Genomic DNA, 12,618 nt, shown 5'->3' on the forward strand with positions numbered 1-12,618 from the left:
CTCAGTAGATCGGGAGGTGAGGGAAAACATCCCGGGTCCCCCCCCCTCGCGATCCTGTCACGGCTCTCTGCCGTGACAGGGGGAGGGGCTGCATTCCCCTCTCACCGATCCGATCTGCCAGCGCTGACTGGCGGAACGGACGGGGGAGGGGGCGGGTACAGCTGGCTCTGCCTCTAGATAGGCAGAGCCAGCTGTCACTCCCGCAGCTGGGCGGATCCCGTCAAAAGAGTCGTGATCCGTCCCGGCTGCGGCGTCTCAGTATACCGCGAGCTGTAGCTCGCGGTATACTGAGCTTAGGGTAACGGGAGGACGCTAGTTTGTGTCCTCCCGTTACCCTTTGGAGAACTATGGGGAAAAACACTGACCCCATAGTTCTCCTTTAACTATGTATGTTCAAGGTGCATCTAGCCAGCTGTGCTTAGGGGAAAATTACATTCTGTCTCTTAGTTTACTTAAATTTAAATGTGTGCTGGTGGATTGGGTGTCAGTTTAGGACATATATCTGCATATATCTGAAGCACGACCATGCCTCCATGTGTGACTGCTGATATCTTTTCCTAAAACATTGATATTTTATTCTATTGAGCCATTGATACCATTGACAGGATATATCTTACACATTTGCAAATGTTGATCAGATATTCAGATGTTTCAACAATATTGTTGTTGTATGGTGCTGTAGAAACTTTTTCAGCCTCTCCTCAACCAGAAATAGTAAGACGCGCGTTCCAAAGACATTTTGGATTTTTGGTATATTTCTGTGAAGTTTATTGATGGTTGAGTTTGGAAGGCAACTTGTGTGTTAGATTTAGTGACTGGTAGAGGCCTTACATTCCACTAAGACAAGCTAAATTGCTTTGTTATGACACCAGCATATGTAGAGCGGTGGTACTGAAAAGCTTTCCTACAAGAATGCCAAATCACCTTTAACAGGGGAAGACAGCAATTACCTGAGTGCCTTGCTCTGTATTACCTGAAATACAGGTAGTGTCCGGAGAGAAACTGCAGAGCGTGACTGCTAGAGAGGAATTCTGTTCCTGGCCGTAGTCTTTTATAAATGGCACCATTGTTCTCTGCACCATTAATTACTTAGCTGGGTGCTCCATACCATGTTACTGTTCTTATCAAGGCAATGTTAGTGTATATTCTGCATAAACATTGGGCCATGATGTAAACATTTTCTGTAAGGTTTTTTGTTCATATATAATTGTATTTACCATCTTTGTAATTTTCATAATGGATATGATAGGGTTTTGCTTTCATTGGATCTCTACAAAAATAAGACTAAGCATTGTTTTGTACGGTTAACCTATGATAGCCAATCAAAATACAGCCAACAAACTTAGTGACCCTGTCATGAGAAAAGTATAGGGGCTGCAATTGCGGACCTGTCCTTTGAGAATTATAATTCGCTGGCCATCATGCTGGTGCTTTGGCTTCAATGCTTACTGAGTCTATAACCTGGAACAGACATTTCTGACATCTTTCTGACTTTTTCCGTCTCATTTACAGAATTCTTGCTCTGTGTCCGCGACTTAAAAGTCTTAAATTCAGACCCAGCCAGGAATTAGCATTTTAAAATGAGAGCCAGCAACACTGCCCATACTTTTCCTAAAACAAAGTATTTTTAAGGATAAATTAGCTACAAATTGCATTGTCCATAGCAATAGACCACCATCAATCTTCAACTGATATGTTTTTCATAATATATTTTTCTTTTGGTCATGTAGATATTACTGGACATTGCTACTTGACGGTTTAATTGAATAAAGCCCATGTATTTTTAGTTGGTGGAGTTTATGAGAACAGGTAAAGGTTTTTTCCACACCAACACTAAATGAATGGAAACACAAACAGTAGATAGACAGGAATATTGTAGATGTCATCAAAGAGAAGGACAACATGTGTCCCCTCTGCTGTTGCAGATATAACTATCAGGAATGTTCATGAGCTATATTTCCATCACATGTGGTGGAATATAAAAACAGAATTAGGAATGCAGCCCTGCATTGTAAAAAATAATGCTGGCTGTTATGGAAACACTAATGAATGCCTTGCTGATCAAATGTTGAATGTAAAATATTACACATTTTTGTCATATTCAAATTTTTAAAAGGTAACTATACAAATCTTTTTACTTTTGTTTAAGTTAGAGCACTTATACCAGTGTTTCCCTTTTTTGCCAGGCATGTTTGCCTGGCTGCCCATGATCTGCAAGGGGAGATAAAGCATCAGAGGGTCCATTTGGCCTTCTAATCTCTCAGTAAAGAGAGTCTGCCACTGCCTATGTTCTGTCACATTAGGGGCATAGTCAAGTAAAAAAAAAAAAAGAATATGTTACGAAATAGCACTTAAAGAAAAAACAAAAACAAACCTTATACAGGCACATACAGTTAGGATGGACGCAAATGTGTAAATCCTTTTCAGTAACGCATTGGGTATCACCATGCACGTCAGAGGTAGAAAAATAATCACAGGGCCATCATTTAGGTTTATCTCTAAAGTTTTTTTTAAACGTTTTTAATGCATTATCTACTTTTCTGTTTCCCAAGCGAATAGTAGGCCGGCTCCATGCTCTCTTGTCATGAGATGACGAGGGAGCATGAAGCCAGCTTCCCAGCCAATCAGAAAGCAGGTCGTCGCGTCAATAGATGGCGCCCGGCTTCCTGATTGGACGGCTCGGGCTGGGTACCGGACGAAGGCCGCATTCTCGCTGGAGAGGCCCCAGGGGATGACAGACTACACATACTAAGGTAAGGTAACCTTACCTCACGAGGCCAGCTTCCGGTCAATCGCGAAACCGGGCAGCGTGTAACGAGTACTTGCCCAAATACTCGGAATCGGCACCGATATCGATACTAGTATCGGTATCGGTGCATCCCTAGCTGGATGTATTTTAAACGTATTAAATTGACAGTCTCCCTATTTATATTTAATGGAAGATTTAGGGGGCTATTCACAAAGGATCCAGCTGTAGCAGTCGAACCGAAGGGCTGCTATACGAGCTAAACCGAAGGGCTGCTATACGAGCTATTCACTATAGCCCATACAGCGGCCGAGCGGCTTAGCCAAACCGAAGGCATATGCTTCAGCTCGACTGAGCCGAAGTGACAGCCTAAGCGTGGTGAACAATTAAGGTTCTGACGAAGCCCCGGTGGGCGGGGCGAAACGCTTCGACCTCTGTATGCTTGACATACAAGTTATGTGACCCACATTCACGGCAGCTCCCTCGAGGATTTCCCTCCCACCCCCAAGAATGGTGATGAAAGGATATTTTATCCCGTCTGTGAGCACTATATAATCATCCCATGACCATCCTGAAACAATGGTGGAGAATCAAAATAACCACAGCAGCATTCAAAACGACAAAACTTCAAAACTTGGCGGAGGAAAAGGGGTATGAGACATCCAATCGTGAGTAAGGTCAACTACAGAAATATCATGAAATAGTCCTGTACATGTCTCCCCCTTAAATTACTTGATATCAGGATGATAGTGTTATTACGGCGATTATAATATACTCACTACTTTGGTTGATCTATATATCAAGATATATATACACTGAGTGGCCAGTTTATTATGACCACCTGACGTTTGTAGGCAAATTAGCTATAATTTCGCGCTGAAGTTGCTAGAGGGCCAGACCATTATAAATAGGGAAGCAGGTTGTTTACCACGACAGTAGAAGTGATTTTTTTCTGAAGATATGGGTAAATAACGCGATTTAACAGTCTTTGAACGTGGGATGATTGTTGGCGCAAGCCATGGAGCGAGTATCAGCAAAACAGCAGAATTCGTTAAGTGTTCAAGAGGGGCTCATTGTTAAAGTGTTTAAAGACTGGACTGTCAGCCGAAAATCTGGGTCTGAACGTGCGCATTGTGGCGGTCAGCAACTAGTCAATGTTAGGGCAGAACGGAGAGTGGCAAGACTGGTACAAGACAACAGAAGGGCAACAGTGCAGTGTCGGATTCCTCGCATCACCTTTCAACATCTCGTGGAGTCACTAGGTGGCCCAACAAAGTCATCCCGTGGAGTTATCTCGTGGCCCAACGAAGTACTGATGGGGTGGTCATAATAATCTGGCCACTCAGTGTATGTGAACACAGCTCACAACTTGAACTCAATAAGCCTTTCGGAAGAAATTGGATTGAACTATCTACAAGTTACTTTGATTCCAAAGGTCTTCTCTACTGAATAGATCATACCGATACTTTTTGTATCAGTGTTACCCTTTTTTTCTCTCACATAAGGAAATAAATATATTCAATTAATTATTGTTGAACTACAAGCTGAATTTAAGACTGCCATGACCAAGGTCTTGATTGTGATTGAGAAAAGGTGCTAACTCTCAGATCACAGTATCACCTTTTGGATACTCAGGGAATTGACATTGCCGTAGTATGTGTGGGGCCCATGGTATGAATGAGTGAGTGATTGAGCGCTATGAACAACTTTGTCCTTTTTACCAGACCTGGATGACTAGCTCTAATTATACACAAGAGGGATTTATCCAGTGGCATTGGATCTCCAGGGAACACACACTTTTCTATCAGAAGCGTGGCGAACAGCCTGCCTTAAACCCCACAAATGACAGTTGGGTGGAGCCAGCCGTGATCTCACGGCTGACTCCGCCCAGTTGTAATGGCAGATCAGCGTCCCCAAATGACCTGGGGAGGCTGATCTGTCATTAAACAATAACAACTGGGCGGAGCCGGCCGTGATGTCACAGCTGGCTCTGCCCAGTTGTTATTCATTGGCCAGAGTCTAGAGAAGACTCTAGCTGATGCCGGCCAATAGGAAACAGTTGGGCGAAGCTAGCTGTCACTGCTAGCTCCGCCCAATTTTTATTTATTTAAATATCTTTATTTTTTAATTTTACTATACATTCACATATTTATTTATTTTTTATTCTAACCTTGTTTTTTTCCGACTATTTTCAATGATTTTCTATTCTTCTATTCTGCAGAATGCCGCTCGGTGGCATTCGGCTATTCACTTACTGCCGTTCGGCCCCTATGTGAATAGGGGCGAACAGCAGCAAGTGAGGTTGAAGTCCTTCTGCACTTTGGCTCAGCTGAACATGCAGAGCATGTACGACTGAATTTCAGCCATACAAGCCAGAAGTGAATAGCCAAGCAGCTCTGTTCACTTTGGCTGGGTTATTCACTCAGCTGCCTCCGGCAGCATTGTGAGTAACCCCCTTAGAGATTATATTGTTTGCGTGCACTAAAAAAACTAGTGAAAAATATGCCTTTTTAACCAACCGGGCTACTCTTTTTATCCTACTCAGCTAACAAAATTTTTAAGGAAATGTATGGAATATGTTCCGCAGCTCCTCCAGAATACCCGCTCAGTGCCATTTAAATGTGTTCCAAATGGTTTATCTGCTATAAATAATGTTGTTGTTTTCTGGAACACTACTTATTCCTGCGGCCTGCATTGACCCCGGCAATTGTGAAAGTGACATCTTTGCAATGAACCATGAGTGTTGAATGACTGTAATTATTGAACATCCGGCACAATGACTGACATTTTATAGGAGTACCTGCAAGCATACACACACACCAATAGCCTCTCTTTAGGACTTGCTTTACAGAGATAGGTTAACAGCCACGTAAACCTCTTAACCACGCCACAAGAAAAAACGTACAACTGGCCAGCACCTGCTTGTCCAAAACACTGTCCAGACCTCATCAAACAAGCACAAAAGTAATTGATCTACTTTTCTTTCCTGAGGCTGTTGTAGACAAGTCACTCAGGTAGCGTGTAGGTAAAAGGGGAAGAACATAGGGAAGCACTTTGCAGGGGTTGGGTCAAGTGTTGTGTGTTCAAAAGGCTGTGGTAAATTCCATGAGACACATTTTCTGCTGCAGATTTTACTTTTTTTTTAAAATTTGCAACATAGTGAAAATTAAATGCACACCATTTATTTTATATGTTTAATATGCATCAATATGTTTTCTTGTAGCCCAACATTGGAAGGCAGGGTATTCCTCATGGACCCTCTGGGGAGAAGGTTGCTGTAGTGACAGTGGATGATTGTGACACAGCAGTAGCTGTGCGTTTTGGAAATATTATCAAGAACTACACATGTGCCGCCCAGGGAACCCAAACTGGATCCAAGAAGTAAGCTTTTGGCTAGATACATCAAAAGACTTCCAGCTTTAAAATTAAAGACCCCATTTGATTTGGTTTCCTTATTTCCTGTAGAAACTACTAATAAGCATATTTATTAAAACATATGTACCAGAAAGATTTGCCTGCAGTGAACGTTTGGTGTATGTCACATTCACTGCTTTTTAAATGTGCCCCTGTTTTCCTCATATTATCTATCCTTACTTATTTGTTAAATATATACAAATTCACATAATTTTCTGAATGTAAGTAGAGTGCTGGTGATTTTACAAAATCTGAATTCAATCATACAGTCATCATGTTTATACTTCTGAATAACTAAATGTGCCGATAGCTCGGCACATTTAGTTATTCATTTTTCTTGTATACACACTCACAGTGGGTGTACATTCCAGTGCTTTGTAGCTGTTAGCTTGCTTATTGGCGCAGTTCATTTTCTATATATATGTTTATACTTCTTTCCACCTAATGGTAAAAAACTTGGTAACTGATGTTATGAAACAAACATAGAAAGCTAAAGAGAGAAAAGCTATTGCATTTATTTATGGACAATATTAACAGACTGGCTGGAGTTCTGACTTAAGTTCTACTTTAAGAATGAAAAGTGTATATAAATGTGTTTCATTAACTAATTAATGCATTGTACAATGTGTATTATTATTAATAATTTGTATCATTATTATCATTAATAATTGATGATGATAATAATATTATTTATAATACATACTACTTGTTGTTGTTGTTATTATTATTTGTATTATTTATTGAGGTTACATAATAAATATATATATATAATTTTATTTTATTTTTTTGCGTTGTGGTTTTAATGACAATGTTTGTGTTTTGTCCTTTTGACAATAATAATTTTGTGAGAAGACTGACAGTGTCATTCTGAAAATTCCATAAGTTATTAGTAGCAACTGATATGATGGTGTTTTATAACAACCTATTTCCTAGGTCACTTGACTTAACTGGGCCACTGTTGCTTGGAGGTGTTCCTGACTTGCCTGAGGACTTCCCAGTGCAGAACAGGCATTATATTGGCTGCATGAGGAATTTAACGATCGACAGCAAACCCATAGACTTGGCTAGTTATATAGCCAACAATGGCACCCTAGCAGGTACTTGATGCACCATTTTTTTTAAAATATTTTATTGCATTGTTTCTATATAAAAATAAAAAAACTGACACATTCACTGAAAAATATAGAATGAATGAGCCGTAGAGAAAGGAAGCAACCATTTTGCATTTTTTAGAATTGTTTTTAATTTATCTTTTAAATAAAGCTGCACCCATTTGGGATTAGAGGCTGAAATTAAATGAAATGTCATGGTAACATGGGCATAAGCTAATATTTTATATGCAGTGACTAAGAAGCATACCCTTCACTTGGGCTACACTCATGGCAGTGCTTTTAATTACAACCTAAAATCTGCTTTTTAGTTACATATTGCAAATATTATAATATAATAATGATAATTTTTCACATGTTTGATATGTCTCTCAAATTTTCTACATACTGTATATTTTTCCCCTGGATTTGGAGCTGCTAGTGATCAAATTACACCTGAAAAACATCAGCAGCTATAGACATTTTTATTTTGTACAATTGATATGCATTAATATGGGTTTCCATTGTTGGATTAAAGGTTGTCCTGCAAAGAGGAATTTCTGTGACACCAGTGTTTGTCAGAATGGAGGCACATGTGTTAACAAGTGGAACACCCACTACTGTGACTGTCCTTTACGTTTTGGAGGGAAAAACTGTGAGCATGGTAAGTCAAAGCACATTCATAACTGCTGCTTAATTTTATAAGTAGACATTTTATGTTACTGATTTACTTTGGCCAACTTAAAACCGCAGAATTGCACAAATCTTTTTTCATCTTGTTTTCATACTGAGTCCTAGGGGGTGATTTACTAACCTAAACACACGCACGCACTAGGTGCGTGTGATTTTTACACAGCAAAACGTATTTATCAACCAAAAAGTCTCTAAAAGCATATTTCCACTAATGCCATATATGGAAAAATCATGCACATGATGCATATATAATGCTGCTTCACAGTTTAGACAAAAATGGTTAGCTCATGCATTTACATTCCTGCATTCATCAACGCAAGCAACACAACATAGAGCTAATTTACACAACATCACCTTGCAAATTCATGCAGAGCTTTGCACAACACACCTGGTGGGTGTGCACACACTACAAAGGTGTTTAGATTCCACCCATAGATCATGCTGGGAGGGAGCACACTACAGAGGTGTATACATGTTCGTGGTGTGTTTATAAGGTTAGTAAATCACCCCCCTAAAGTTAGTTTGTCTTGCTAATTAACAAAACATAGAATTTGCATGTTTTAGATTTTTTAAGAAATGTGTTGTTTTTTGTGCACATAGTAATGATGTCACATGGGTTTATTATTAGTAAGGGAAGTAAATACTATTTAAAGCAGAACTCCAGGGAAAGAAAATTCTTAACCCCTGCAGTGGGGCTGCTTTTTTTTAACCTAGACACAAACTAGCACTTGAACCTTGAAGTGGGGCTACCCATGCACTGCAAGAGTTAAGTGCTCGTTTGTGTCTAGGTTTAAAAAAAAGTTATACTCGCCAAATCCATGGATCCAGCTGGCGGGGCCAGCATTCCCACCTGCCTCTATCCTCCTCCGCTGCAGCAACAGTATGTCACTCAGCATCCTCACATCCTATACACAGTGTATTGGTCGTGCTGATTTATGGGACCTTAGACCGCTTCAGCGGAGGGGAAGAGAGGCTCCGTGGACCAGTTTAAGGGCAAGCCGGCTTGGAGATCTGGTGGGTGTAACCCCCTTTTTTCTTTTTTTGTTCTTTATAACCTAGACATAAACAAGCACTTAACCCTTGCAGTGGGTCTACCCCAGAATTTTTCACCCCAGAGTTCTTTATGTTGATAGTCAAATCTTACACATTCTATTTGCTTTTGAAAACTAAAATATAAGTGGTTCCTAAACTGTAATGGTAATAAGAATGATTGAAAAGGGAGAACAGAACACAGTTCCACTGGTAAGAATGTATTATATAGCGTGCATCATTTTACCAGAAATAAATTAGGTACAAAGCACACTAGAGAACATAGTCGCTCCAAATAATGGCATTCATGTGAGCAGGGGAATTCATATAGTAAATGTTTATCACGTCAGGCAGTAAGGTAGATTGTGATTTGCTGTATTCAAATAACATTGTTTACATTTTTTTTTAGTTGGCCATTTTTAGCATGCCATAGCCAATTACTGCATGTCATAAAACCTTTTTTTCAATTTCACTCCTAAATTATGTTCAAATAAATCTAATCTGTATTATGTTAGGAAAAATAGAGTGGTATAGTTTGGAATGTATCCCTATAACCTTATCCTTGCCTTTTCAGCTTTGCCATTTCCACAACGTTTTCAAGGAGATGGGATTGTTATATTGGCTGATATAGAAATCACAATGTCTGTGCCATGGTTTATCGGGCTGATGTTCAGAACCCGTCAAGCTAGTGGCATGTTGATGCAGGCTAATGCAGGGTCTTCTAGGATTAATATCCAGGTAAGTATCTAGATTTTTCCATGTAGATAAACAGCAATGCTTAGCAAAAGTTCCATAAACAATGCCTCAGACAAAGAAATCCACATCCCATTCTGGGCACAGGAGCAACTTTAGCATTAGCATTGATACCAGAAAATTACTTATTTTTTCAATTCAAGGTCACTGTCCTGAGATAATGATTTTTATACATGTACAAAATCAGAAGCCACCAAAGAATATAAACCTCAAAAATTAGCCTGCTCATGACAAATAATCTGTGTGGCTATGACTAACTAAATTGCTGTAGTAGTTTTGTGGTCTTTGAGCTTTTTATTTATTGAAATGAACTGTATGTAAACCTCTGTAAACATAAAAGGACAACATTATCATTTTAAAGTTCTTTAGAAATTTCAGTTTAGCATGCTTGAATAGTCATTAATTACGTATAATGAAGTATGCTGTAAGTTCATACAGCTAGCTATACAGTTAGATGTTGTAGTGCTTTTTATGTTGAACAGCTTCGGAAAACATGTGAAGTCTGTGTAAAGAAGTGCTGCACTGATTAGTTTCCAAGGTTGGCAACTATTTTTTCAAAAAGTGATGGCCTACGTTTGTTCTTTCTTGCAAACATTCTGGGGCTGATATTTGTTTTATAGTCGGCACTAAAGTGATCCAATGTGAATACTTGACCTGAGAAGCACCTTCCTTCGCATTATTTTTTTATTTTTTTTAATGAATCTAATTCTGATTGATCTTTAACCATGGCTTTGCAATATTATACTAAACATAAAGTCACTGCCATATATTTATTTTAAAATAGGTGGTAAACAATCACATTCAGTTTGAAGTGTACAGTGGTTTCAGCCATGTAGCTAGTATGAAAATCCATCAGACCCGAGTCACTGATGGCGAATGGCACCACCTACTCATAGAACTGAAAAGCTCTAAGGACGGAAAGGACATCAAGTATCTGGCCATTATGTATCTGGACTATGGAATTTATCAGGTAAACCATAAGAATTCTACTGTGACACTCTTTTGACCATAGTATTGTTTTAGCTTGTGCATTTATTTTGTGCACTTCTGTATATGCCTTATATTGTTTGACATACTGTAGACGCCGCAGCTCAGGGACAGTTTAGAAATACCTTTGAAATACTCAGAAATACTTTTTTTTGGGCAGATGTTTTGCTAACATAATTGTTCTTACTGAATCAACAGAACTCTGTGGAAATTGGTAACGATCTGCCAGGGTTAAAACTGAAAACCATCTTTGTTGGTGGTTTGTCTGAATCTAAAGGCTTCATAACACAAGGATTTAATGGTTGTATGAAGGTGAGTATAATACAAAGGAAAATTTAACATACTGCTGGCCCAAGGCATTCTTCATTACATGGCTCCCTTGTATTCATGACCACTAGCTAGTACTTGTGGAATCCTGTAATCTAAAATAATTTTCAAAATGTTCCTGTTTTTATTAAGAATGCAGCAGACTTTTCATAACAGTCCTACTCTATTCTCAAATAAACAACTAAATTATAAGGATTGCATGGACATTTTTATATAGTTCAACACCACATTTATCATTTACAGTGTGGTACTATTTCAGAAAACGGCTGTACTAGGATATTTTGTCATTCTATTTGAGCTTCATTGTCATAATTGTGCATTTTATAGAGTGTTCTATAGATGTCATTTATCTGACAGTAAAATCTGTGTCTCTTCATGTTACCTGGCAGTCCAGTGAGAAAAGGTAAGGGTGGAATTAACCTCATGTGTTCTGTGTTTATCCTGTCTACATTTCATTCTGTAAGAGAAATGGGACTGTCAGTCATTCTTTACTTGCAAAGCTACACCCCTTTTAAGTAGACAATGTTATGAACAAAAGCCTGCCTTTTTCCCAAGCTAATTAGTGGTAAGACAATTATGAGACTATAGTTGGCGTTGGTATTTCTTCAGCTTTCTCATTTTGCTTCACTGAATTATTTTCACATTTCACTTTGTTACAATGAGCTTTATCCAGTAAGTCAAAGAACAATGTGCAGAGTACAGTGGCCCATAACAACTAATAAGCATTTATCTCTTACAGATTATTGCTGTGGGTAACTACTCTTCCTTGCTCTCTGCCTTGTGTTATTAAATATTGTGTTATTAAATAAACCCATAAAAAACCCCTCAATTATCAGTATTGGTATATACATTACACACAGGCATTAGACAGCAATTGGATGTTGGGAAGCAATGCATTAACCAAAAGGTCTTTTTTCTCCAATTATATGCAGAAATGCATACTAACATCTTATGAGTGCATGCTTGTGAGCCCCTGGAACTGCCCTTCCCACAGAGGGGATAGTAGACTACTTGTGCCTCTTACACTGCCAATGATATCTGCTAGAGTTACCATTTAATGTGCAATGATGACATTTTTAAAAGCCCCCAACCCTATATACAGTACATACAAATGCACGACTCATTAGGTATTGCTGCCCATGCCGGACTTAAAGCAATAATTCTAGGACCAATTATCACATTTAACTCTAAATTCATGACCTGTAAAGGCTTTTAAGTCATCGCCTTTGGGCAAGTTTGGGTATTATTATTATTTAGCGCCAACAGTTTGCACAGCACTTTACAAAATGGGGGAGACAGTACAATTACTATACAATTGGCAATCCAATTTCAGTACAATAGGGTTAGGAGGGCCCTGCTCATGAGAGCTTACAATCTAGTAGTAGGGTACTGTAGTGTTTTGCTGTTTCCTGTGTACATTTGACATATTTAGTATCTATTTACCCAACACATTCACTTTTTATTTTGTAATATTACCAAAAAATGGGCATTAAGATTATTTTAAGTGCATCTTTCACTGAAAATATATATTTGATGAAAGCACAAAGATCATGTGACATACAAAATTGCAACTGCCACCAT

At 38.8% G+C, this 12,618-nt stretch overlaps 1 protein-coding gene across 1 annotated transcript in view; it reads left to right on the forward strand.

Moving 5' to 3' along the window:
* CELSR1 (cadherin EGF LAG seven-pass G-type receptor 1) overlaps nt 1-12,618 on the forward strand; it is a 146,362-nt gene that overhangs the window by 86,394 nt on the left and 47,350 nt on the right. Inside the window, exons 6-11 of the mRNA XM_018552503.1 lie at nt 5,970-6,127; nt 7,094-7,257; nt 7,787-7,912; nt 9,545-9,708; nt 10,508-10,693; nt 10,909-11,022. Coding sequence (XP_018408005.1) covers nt 5,970-6,127; nt 7,094-7,257; nt 7,787-7,912; nt 9,545-9,708; nt 10,508-10,693; nt 10,909-11,022 — 912 coding nt within the window. The remainder of the gene's footprint in view (nt 1-5,969; nt 6,128-7,093; nt 7,258-7,786; nt 7,913-9,544; nt 9,709-10,507; nt 10,694-10,908; nt 11,023-12,618) is intronic.

Source organism: Nanorana parkeri, unplaced genomic scaffold (genome assembly GCF_000935625.1).
Source record: "Nanorana parkeri isolate BGI_ZX_2015 unplaced genomic scaffold, ASM93562v1 scaffold90, whole genome shotgun sequence".
NCBI lineage: Eukaryota > Metazoa > Chordata > Amphibia > Anura > Dicroglossidae > Nanorana > Nanorana parkeri.